General features: G+C 41.9%; 1 protein-coding gene and 1 long non-coding RNA gene across 2 annotated transcripts; one reads left to right on the forward strand and one right to left on the reverse strand.

The window, feature by feature from the left end:
• Positions 1–2,111: 2,111 nt before the first annotated feature.
• On the reverse strand, positions 2,112–7,365 carry LOC140593448 (uncharacterized). The gene is made up of 3 exons (XR_011993808.1): positions 6,925–7,365; positions 4,037–4,138; positions 2,112–2,701 (listed from the first exon to the last, which is right to left on the reverse strand). It is a non-coding gene; the product is annotated as an uncharacterized lncRNA (long non-coding RNA).
• Positions 7,366–7,497: 132 nt separating this feature from the next.
• On the forward strand, positions 7,498–11,212 carry cdk5r2b (cyclin dependent kinase 5, regulatory subunit 2b (p39)). Its single transcript, XM_023817733.2, has one exon. It carries the CDS (start codon positions 7,873–7,875, stop codon positions 8,788–8,790), a length of 918 nt encoding a protein of 305 aa, XP_023673501.1. The 5' UTR covers positions 7,498–7,872; the 3' UTR covers positions 8,791–11,212.

Consider the following 11,212-nt stretch of genomic DNA (forward strand, 5'->3'; position numbering starts at 1 on the left):
GTCCATAGCAATGTGCTAACCTTGACTTCACAGCTGGACGATTAACTGCAAACTACTTCTACTCTTTACTTACTTTGTCTACAGCTATCGCCCAGGGCGTCCTCCTACATTCAAGGCCACTGGCGTATTTGCCAAAAGCTTACTTTAAGGAGAACGATAGCTGTATCCATACTCCAAGGCGCTTTCTGGCAGGTTAAACTTCTCCCCGTCCAGAAGCAGCTGGAGATGTTCTTCACAGACCCTCATGCTACTAGGTGTTCTCGTCATGTCCCTAAGAAGCCCCCCTTCTCTCCCACAACTCCAACACACTGCAAGAAGGAGGAAAATGTGCATTTGGTTAAGAACCCCCCCCCCCCCCTTCCTGTCAAGGTGTCACGTTCAGCCTCTTCGATCACCAGAAAGCCCCCCCGCCCCCCCTTGCGGAGTCACTCGTGGAGTTTGTGAGCTGGACTGAGCCACGGGGGGCAGTCAGATGTTGGGACTGGGATCCCTGGGAGAGGATGTTGGTTTATTTTGGGAGCTGTTCCATCAAAAGACTCGGACGATGGCAATGGGAGTTGTGTGTCTTTATCTGTGAGCCTTAAAAGTAATTCCGGAGGGGGGTGAGGTGGGGGGGCTGTCTGTTAATCCTGGCTGTAACAGAGCACGAAGCACAACCTCATTTATATAAACAGGCTCTTTTCTGTCTATTGTAGATGTCTGATACAGACCAGTCTGTGCTTCCTGCTGGTTCGTTAACGAGGCAGACGTCACAGGAAAGGGTGCCCCCTGTTGGTGACGTAGTGACAGACCCGGCTTCAGTCGGTAAGCGTTCTGAAACTAAGTATGACCAACAGCGAAGACAAAATGATGCCAATACATCTGAATATTAATCTGTTTCTTTTTGCATGTATCTTTAAAGTGAAGATAATAATCTTACCGGAGTTTTCCACTTTCTGTTACATGTATCTATGTATCTAATTGTTCTGAAACTGCTTATCTAATATAGCAGTGTTTCCCAATCTGGTCCTCGGAGACCAACAGACGGTCCACATTTTTGCTCCCTCCCAACTCCCGGAGCAAAAACTTGAACTGTCTGTGGGTCTGCGGGGACTGGATTGAGAAACACTGTAGAATAGGGTCAGGATCATCCTGGAGCCGCAGACAGTCCATGTTTTTACTCCCTCCCAGCTCCTGATAGCTTTGCACCTGATAGGGAGCAAAAACATTGACTGTCTGTGAGTCCCTAAGGACTGGACTCAGAAAAAACACTGGTCTAGATGGTTGAACCATTGACATTGTTAAGCTCTTTTGGGGTTTCTCTTTGGGAATAGCACTGTAAACGTTGCTTAATGTAAAATAAATGAAAATGACTGAAGTTTAAAATAAATAGTTTTCCTCTATGAGTAATTCAGTTATTTTTCTCGTACTTGACAGTATGAAGAGGGAAAAAAAAACTCCTAAATATTTGCTGAATGATCAGAAACTGTGAATAGGCAGTTTTATAAGAACACACTGACAGAAAAATGCCGTCTTTCCAGATGGAGTCAAAGGGTCCATTTAGTCGCTATCTCGTCTGGGGGGCGGGGGGGGGGGGGGGGGGGAGGCCATCTGCCTGTGTGTTCTTGGGCTTTGTTTTTCTTATGTTTTTTTTTTATTATTTCTTCTCTGCTGCCCCTTTAATTAGTTTCCTATTCATAAAACCGCCTTTGGACCTGAAACGCCTGCTATTCGCCAGGAAAAATAATGAAGCCATTCTGAATTAACAGGGGGGGTGGAAACAAACAAATTCTACTCCAAAGCATGTGCTACTCGGGTGCTACGGGGAGGGGGGGGCTCTAGCAACAGCGGTTTGGGCCTTGTGTCTCCAGCTGGTCCCTGTTGCGATACACCTACCACAGGTTTGGATCCCTCAATCGTTTACGGTACCTGTTTAGATTTTACAGGCCAGACCCTCGGCTGATGACGTCCGCCCCTCTTCAGCACAGAACATCCGTGACATGAACAGTTAGTTTCGATGGCAGGTATTTACTTTTAAGAGGCTCTCCTGGGCCTTAATAATCAGAACTTTCAAAATACTCCACGCTGAGTTTACACTAAATCGCTTAGTTTTTTTTTTTCTTCTCTTGGAGTCCACCCATTCAGGGAGGGATTTTTTTTTTTCCTGCCAAGTCAATAAGAGGACACAGCCTCATTAGTCACTGATAATTAAATATCTCGAAATGTAAAACAATCCACTTAAACCTATAATCCACCGCATGCCGTCTCTGACTTGTCTGCCTCCTTCCCCTCCAGTAGGAAGCCAACTGACGGCGGTCAGAGATGCTGGCGTAGAAGTAGCAGGCAGAGCCTGGGCACCTTGGCGGTTCTGCCCATTGCCTAAAGATGCCAGTCCTCCCGTTCTCCTCCATCTGTCTTTGCATTGATGGGACTCTGTCACTCTGCGGACCTCTATAGCCCTCGGATGAGATACTTTAATCTGCGGCAGGAAGCTTCAAAGGACGGAAAGCCGGTCTGGGGCCTCCGTCAGTGCCTCGGGTTCTTGGGAGTGCAGTTCACACATTTTGGGATATTTTCACCATTCTCAGGATAACCGGAAATGGTTGCCACCTTCCAGCACTCAGATATCCCTTGACCTTGATTCCAAATAATTCTTTTTTCATTGGACTGTGACAGTACGATGGTCTATCCCCTTCTCCATGCCTCAGATCCCTCACGATCCCTCCGGTAAAAAAGAAATGAACAACGTTAGTGTGTGTCTGATTTCTGAGATGGGTGCCATGTTTTTCATGTTGTCTTTTCATTTGTGTGCTCTGCCTTATCTCCCCCGCTCTCCGCAGCTGTGGATAGACCCTGCAATGGATCTGTTATCTCTTCAACCCCCGCCCCCCAACCCCCCCCCCCACACACACACACACACACACACACACACACACGCACCACCCCCCCCCCCCCAATCTCAGCCCTAATCCTCCGCTGAGGACCCTGACGGACAGTCCCCAGATAAGACCAGAAATATGATCTTTCTGTTTGCTTTTGATGTCACTCACAACAAAGGGCAGTGAGGAATCTTCTGGAATATGCACTATGGCCTTTGGGCCATTCGAAAAGAAACTGCCATTACGTAGCATTATGTGATTCATGTGAGGGAGTTTTTTTTTTTTCCTCTGTTTGTTTACTTCTCCTCCTGGACTGAAGGTGATTGGGAGTTGTGTACTAGCAGTAGCAATTACAGAGTAGTATTTTGCAGTGCAGAGCACCTCTTAAGATGGCACCGTTCATGTGAATGCTTCTCCACTGTACAGCCACTGCGTAATGGCCAAAAAAACGAGCTTTCGGTGGGGAAAGAGGGGGAAAGAGGAAAGGAAACGACTCTCTTCTGACTTGTGCCCACACCGGGGCCTGCCAGTGTCTACGTTTGTGGCCGGGGCTGTCATGACGACGTTTAAATATAAGCGCACTTGTCGGTTTCGACGCGTTACATTCAGTCTCAAGCATCGCTCGTTGAGCATAAATGCTGACAAATTGAGTAAATGGCCGCCTTCGGTATGGAGAGCTTTTCCTGTAGTAACAGCTGGGAGGTATAATTGTCGTTTGTTCCATGATTAGATTGTTGGCAATGGCGTAGCAGTTGAAAGGAGGATTCTGTCAAGATGGGGAATATTACCCAGATAGAGGGCTTGGGTGTATTATTTCACTGAGGCGGTCCTGAGATTATTGAATATTAGCCTGAAGTGGTGAAGGCTGTTGCTGACAGATCAAATCAACAGCCTCCCTACCGCCATGAGTGCTCCATTCTTGGAGATACTACTGTACCTCAGCTTGGAGAACACTGCCTCCTTCTGTTCACTATTGGTACCACAGTTTCTGACTGATGTAGTGAGTACTGCTTAAGCATGTGTATATACATAGTAGCTCAGTTTATTGAAGTCTCAGATTACTTGAACTTTTATCTAAATTGTTGTACACTACATTGAATATGTAGTAACTTTGTCTGTGGCTTTGGGAAATAATAGAAGACATGTCAGCTGTAAATATCCAGGTTCGAGAATCTCACCATAACCAGTGAAGCTGGACTTGAAGTCTTCTTTTGTGCCGTGTCTTCGTATTACATCAGTCTCTGCCTGATCAAAAGTTATGTTGTATTTATTTACTTGTCCTGGAGGGGAAAAATGCATGAGATAAATGAGGTGATGTAGCAATGTAGCAGATTACTCTTCTGTCCAGAATTCTACTCTTTGCATTTGACGTGTAACAAACTAATAACGGTGTTCGCATAATACTTAAGCCCAAAGTAAATCCTAAATGACCGTTCGGAGCGAGGTTGACATTTGCAAAAGCTGATTTTGCAGTTACGCTTGGTAACCACAAGGGGGCGGCTTTGTAATGTGGATTGCTTGAAAAAGGTGTCTGTGTAGAAACTCCCCTGTGTATTCTCCTTACATTATACGTTAAAATGTAACTTTCAACTGCCTCACATGGTTGATATAAGTGTTGGGGGATACACATGACTTGATACATGTATGCATATTTTGTTGCAGTAAATATATAAATAGATCTAAACAGAAACATTAAGATTTTAAATTGGATACACTTCTGTACCAAAGAGTGAGCTGTTTCATACTACTGCTGTGCTAGAAGCATAGCAAATAAAGTCTAGAACAGGGGTCACCAGCATGGTGCCCGTGGGCACCAGGACGCCCCCAAGGACCACATGAGTCGCCCGCGGACCTGTTCTAAAAATACCACAACTCACCAGTGAGCAGCGTCTAAAATTTTATTTTATCCTGTTGCTATTCTTCTTTAATCACATTTGCATTTATATAGATTAAAAAATTTCAAACATGTTTATTATACATGAAGTTTAGATAAGTTTAGGAGGGTGTTTCAAACTGGTAGCCCTTCGTATGGCTCAGTACCCGTGAAGTAGCTCTCAGTTTCAAAAAGATTGGTGACCCCCCTGGTCTACAATATGTGGAAAATATGTGGCGACTTAAATTTACCTAGAATTGTAAAATAGTCTTGCATTCTTATGTAAACGCTGCTGCATAAGGAATAGCAAATATTCTTTAAAAACTACTTTTAAAAGACATGACATTATTAAAACATTAGCTGAACATTACCACTATAGCTGAACATACATATATTTATAAACATCATTCCACCTCCTCCCAAACACGAATTTTGCAGACTTGCATAAATATTTATATTCAGAAGCTTCACGGGTCCATTTTTTTTGGTCTGTTTAAAATTAAGTGTGTAAAGCGGCCCGCATTTGTATGTGTGGTACATAAGCGGGGCATTTTTCATCCAAAGGCCAGAATCCCCTGTGCTGTTCGATTCTCCATCCGTGTGAAACACTCTGCCTGTTGCGTGATGTCTCTCCGCTCTGGGGTGTCGACGTATGAGCGGATGAGGCCTGGCACCAATTAACAGCTCCACTGCCTTCTGTGAGCCTCTGTGAGAGGCTGTTGTCGCAAAGAAGCTTCACAGTTACCCTGTGATGTTTTCTGTAATATGCAGGCTTCCTTTACTAATAGTGCATTTATTTTTAACTCTGTTGAGTGTGATGAATATACAAAGAGCCTGTCTATGGTTGTTTTTTATTGTTACTGTTATTATTATTATTTTTTTATTATTATTATTTTTATTATTATTATTGTTGTTGCATTGTTCAAATTCACACAGAAAAAGATTGTACATTTTGTAGATTAATTTGCACAATACATTACTCAGTGTTGCTATATTTTGCTACCCATAATTTTGTGCATTCATCTATTTTTAGTCATCTGCAGGGATTTGGTAACATATGGTGTTTCACCTGAACTGCTTCTTTTTGGGCCTTGGATGAAGACCAGAGCACCTAAAGGAAACGCCACGTGAACGTGTAGCGAACAAGCTCTGCACTTTAAATGTGAGAGCCAGCGTCACTGCCCGAGTGTGATTCCACAGTCTAGCACTTCATTTATTAAATTGTTCCTCTGTCTATATTATAATACAATGAAGACCTGATTATTAGCAGCAGGGCTAACATTTAAATGCTACACTGGGGGGTCCCATAGTTGCCATAGAGATAGCCACAGTGTTTCACAATGAATTTATCTCGGAATTCCGGAACACATTTGAAAGGAGTTGCCCCATCTCACCTATGGCCCCAAGGAAGCTTGGCTGGCCCTGATTAATTCTATGCAGCTTCCTGTGGAACATGCAGTCCAGCTCACCTAATGACTAATCCCAATTTAACACCAGCTCCGGCTGATGATGTCACCTGGGTTTTATTTATCAATGAGCTGTTCCCACTGGCAATGAACCAGTGTTTTCCACCAAGGGGTGACTGCATGTGATTGCAGAGAGCCGGTCCTACCTAGGGAGGTAAAAATGAAGCCTTTGGGAACCTCTGTTTAGAGTTTGATGCTATTTCCTATAAATATTATGTATGTATGTTATATGTACATATATACATACACGGTATATTTTAGTGATACGTAGGAAGCGTTATGAATTGTTATATGTACACATTATGAGTGGCGACATTGACAAGAATGTGAGATGATGAAAACGTAATTAGTCTCAAGAAACGAAACTGACACTGAAAGGGGTTCGATGAAGATGGTAAATCCATCTGAACAACCGGAACAATCTAATTAGGGCTGAGTCGCGCTCACAGTCACGGCTAACCTAAGACGGTAAACAAGATTAAAATGACAGGTAATTTTTGTAGGTAAGGTATGAGCTGCAGAATAAGTTAGTCATCTTCGTTTAGGAAATGGGTTTCCATATACATTAGCTTTCCATACGTTTGTCTATAGAAAGAGCAAATTACATATAAATCGTTATTGTTAAGAAATACCAGCGTATTATTGCGTCAATGTTGTATTACACTACCAGCAGTGGCTTACTACTGTAAACATGTTTATATTTTAAAGATGTGGTCGCCTTTCTTACCGCAATACTGTCCTGGTTATTGCGTCATTCAACAAGCCGAAGAACTTTGGTCCTTCAGTCCACTGCGATGGAATATATAGCAATATGTATTAAGTAACGCAGTATGTTATCGAATTGCATTCCTACAGAATTACACCTCAGAACATTTGGAAGTGAATGTCAAAATTTGTAGCGATAATTTACATAATATGTTAATTTATATAACACACCCTATCGTATTAGCATAACTCCGGCAACACCAAAGCGAATGGGAATTATTTGTTTATGTGGCCTACCGTTTTAGCTTTTATAACATTAACGATCGGGGGGGGGGAAATAATTTGGCTATAGACAATTCTTCTTTTATATAGGCTAATAATTGGATACAAATAAAATAAATACTTAGCTCATGTTCATTTTCGTTTTCATTTAACAAATGGTTCTTCAAAGGGAATATAAAACATTGACAGTTACAGTCATAAACATCAACACAGCTATTTTTGTTTGTCAGTATTAAAAAAAAACTTACTGTGAAATGAGGATGCGATACGGTCATTAAGGCTCCCTCCTATTGGCCCAGCTGCCTGTCGATCATTGCCCATCTTAAACAGTGGTACAGTCCTCAGAATAATCTGGGTTTGCGGGTTTATCCGATTGCTTTCTCATTGCCGAGGATCTGGTCGGTCCATCCCGACTGATCTCTGCTACTGTCTTGAGGTCGCCGGCGCATCGGACTTTTACAGATAACGGGGACTAAGCAAGCTACCAGTCTATTAGGCTACAGTTTGCTGGAATTTGACTCCTCGACGCCCAGCAGATTATCCACAGCCTCGCCCACAGTCTATCAAGTGATCAATGAAATTATCAATGGGACTGAGTACCGGGCTTTGAGCAGATAACGAAATACCGGCGCCGGTCTCCGGAACTCCAGCATTCGGGAAATCACTGACTTTGACCGAAGAGGCAGAGATGGGGACAGTGCTTTCCATATCGCCATCATCGAGGAAGGGGGGCGTTGTTGATGTTAAGACTGAGGGAGGACACCCTAGTAATGGAAAGACTGAAAAAAGCATCAAGCGACAACCTGTATTGATACCGGCCCTAACATGGAAGCGGCTTGTTGCGGCTTCCACGAAGAAAAAGAGCAATAAGAAAGTAAATCCGACACCCAGCGACCCAGTGGAACATTTAAACAGCGAAAACCTTAAAAAGTCACAGCAGTCGTTCCCGGACCGGAAAGAGTCGCATCGGGATCTGAAGCTGGGCCCGCTTGCGGTACCGGTGCCGACGGTTCCCAACCACAGCGACCCACCCACTCAAACCCAGAGCGGTAAACAGCTTGACTCGGTTATAAAACAGCCTAACCAGCAGTCGATCATCACTCCAAGACGCGTGATTGTCCAGGCATCAACTGGTGAGCTCTTACGGTGTCTTAGTCAGTTCATATGTCGGAGATGCTTCAAACTGAAAGAGCTCAGTCCCAACGAGATTATATTGTGGTTCAGGAACGTGGACCGATCCCTTCTCATACAGGGCTGGCAGGACCAGGGGTTCATCACTCCAGCTAACCTGGTGTTCGTGTACTTGCTATGTAGAGAAGCGGTAACAGATGACATCGATAACGAGTATGAACTTCAAGCCACCTTCCTGACCTGCCTCTACCTAGCTTACTCTTACATGGGCAATGAAATATCTTACCCGCTAAAACCCTTCCTTGTGGAAACCAACAAGGACTCATTCTGGGAACGATCCCTGGAGGTTATTGACAAAATGAGCTTGAAAATGTTGCAAATCAATTCTGATCCACATTTCTTCACCGAAGTATTTCAGGACCTCAAAAACGAAGGAGAATCAATGGGCACAGTCATTAATAATCCGGAGCGTTGAAATGAACTGAGGGAAAAAACGTATTTAGAAATTTAATCGGGATGTATTTCATTCTGTGACTAAATGTAAGGGTAGTTTAAGTTTGAAGTTGAGGAAAAGACGCGGTGGAAAAAAACCTGCACATGAGTCATTGGATCAATACAAATTTGTAGCGTTCATTTCCCTATACGACGTTTTCATGTTTTAATCTTGTAAATACCTCGTGTTACTGTGAATCACAGTACATTGGGAATATGGTGAGGGACAATTAAATACATGCATGTCTAATTATTATTGTACTTTAATTGTAGCTTGCTGGTGGAGAAAATGAGTGTTAGCAAGCAGGCAAATGTTTAAGTGTTTTATTTTGATATTGATTTGTGTGAGAAGCAAGAGGTTTAGAAAAAGCTGTATTATGTTGATGCTGTGGAGCCGTACAGGCTTCTGGCCTTCAACGGACACGTTGCACGTGTATTATTTCTAACCTCATATCTGAACATTGAATGTGATTTTTTCCTTCAGTGGCAAACAAATGTTACTATATCATCATATGTGCCAATTGTTATAGTATAAAACGTGTCGTTTTATATTGTACATTTACACCAATATACATGTATAAAATATACCAGTACGAATGCTGTCTCGTCAACCGAGATAGCATTTGGAATTATCTTTACCAGCTACTTAATTTTGCAAAGGACAAGAAAGAAAATCTGTCATTGAATGTAAATGATACAGTAGTTTTATTATAAGTATGCGGTAGTTACCAGTAAGTTATAACTACTGTTATGATGTTTTAGTTGGATTATTCTAAAATACAGGCTGCATTTGTCGATCTGTGCCAGTATATTTTTACGCAACAGCACAGTGAGATTTATTCTAATAGGTAGTCGAAAAGTACGGTAGACTTCAGAGTAAGGATAATATTTATTCAAGAACTTATTTGATTTCTCTTTTTTAGCGTTGTGTGTTTATGAGGTGCAGTAAAATCTTTAAAATACGTAATGTATGATCAAAGAAAATGAAGTGTTCACGTTATCTTGTAACTTACATATACAAATACATAAACAAACTTGTATTACTTGATTAGCAAAAGCTTGAAACAAATGAAGTTTATGGACCTAAGCCCTGACCTGTTTTTCTATACTTGCGCTGAGCAGTAATATGCTAAATACGCTTCTGAATCCTCTTTTACAAAGTTTCCAACTTCTTAGTTTTACTATACTTTATAACGACTTAGAGTAAAAGGCAACTATTTTCACCTTGTAAAAGTCTTCTACCTGTCAGCCATTTTTGATGATACGCTCATAACATTCAGATCTAAGTAACACAGATCCATTTCTTACCGATGCTTCTCGGTAAAACAAAGCCCACTTTCATATGCAGTCGCTGACCCAGGTGCTGAAACAGACCTTTGGTTCGGCTTTGCTGTACTACAAAGAATGCACCCCAGACCTATGTTTCAGGAGAAATGTTTTTCTTAGCAACCACGAACATTATGTTTTGATCCAGTAACTGCAGTTTCATACCATACCATATGCAACTTCCATGCAGAAGTTATAGCCCAACTACAGTTATGGTTAAAAAGGCTGTTTATCGATATGTGGAACTGGACTGTATTTTGTGTTGAAACCGTAAAATATCTGGTTTCGCTGTGTTTCTTATCTATATTTTTCTGAATACATTGAGGTGCTTTTCTTTGTAAAAGTCATTCGACATCGTGCAGACTTCTCTTCCACCAGAACGTTCTAATAACATGAGAAGTCCTCCCAAATTTGTGAATCGGCAGATGTATCACGTGGTCTGAGTGTTCTTATATTTGATTGGCTAAAATTTGGTGCAGTCTGCTAGAACTGTGATTGTGACGAGGAGCTGCGGAGCCCAGCTGCCAGGTCAGAAGCGTTGCTGCGGGGACGTTCTCTCAGTCTCCATAGTAACCACTACATTTTTAAAAGTTGTTCATCCACAGTAAATGTGAGCTAGACCCTTAGTGCAATACTGCAGATGTTACACTGTAGAACCTGACAGTAACAGACTACTCCATTGGAGGACATTATCCAACATTTCATAGAATGAATTCACTTTTTTTTTTTTGTTGTCTAGCACCAGTCTGAGGAAGAGCAGTAAGTAAGCAATTGCTATCTCTGCAAGATTTAGTGTAGAGGTATTTTTTTTAACCCTTAAAAGATTAAAATATGCATCACACTTGTATTTATGCACTTTAATATTTTAACAATGTATGGACAAATCTGACTTGGCATCAATACCCTAATGGTGACACTGATCAGCAATGCTAATGTCACAGAAACATGATTCTTCACAGATGTATTGACTATGTTACAGAAAACACCGAAACACAGATTTTTCAAAGTTTGATGTTGACAGAAAATTATGGGGAAAGACTTGTGAATCCTACAACAAAATAAAATATACCAAACATTGA

Source organism: Paramormyrops kingsleyae, chromosome 1, assembly GCF_048594095.1.
Source record: "Paramormyrops kingsleyae isolate MSU_618 chromosome 1, PKINGS_0.4, whole genome shotgun sequence".
NCBI lineage: Eukaryota > Metazoa > Chordata > Actinopteri > Osteoglossiformes > Mormyridae > Paramormyrops > Paramormyrops kingsleyae.

Coding starts and splice junctions, on each gene's coding strand:
- cdk5r2b (XM_023817733.2), top strand. CDS start 7,873: ATGGGGACAGTGCTTTCCATATCGCCATCATCGAGGAAGGGGGGCGTT.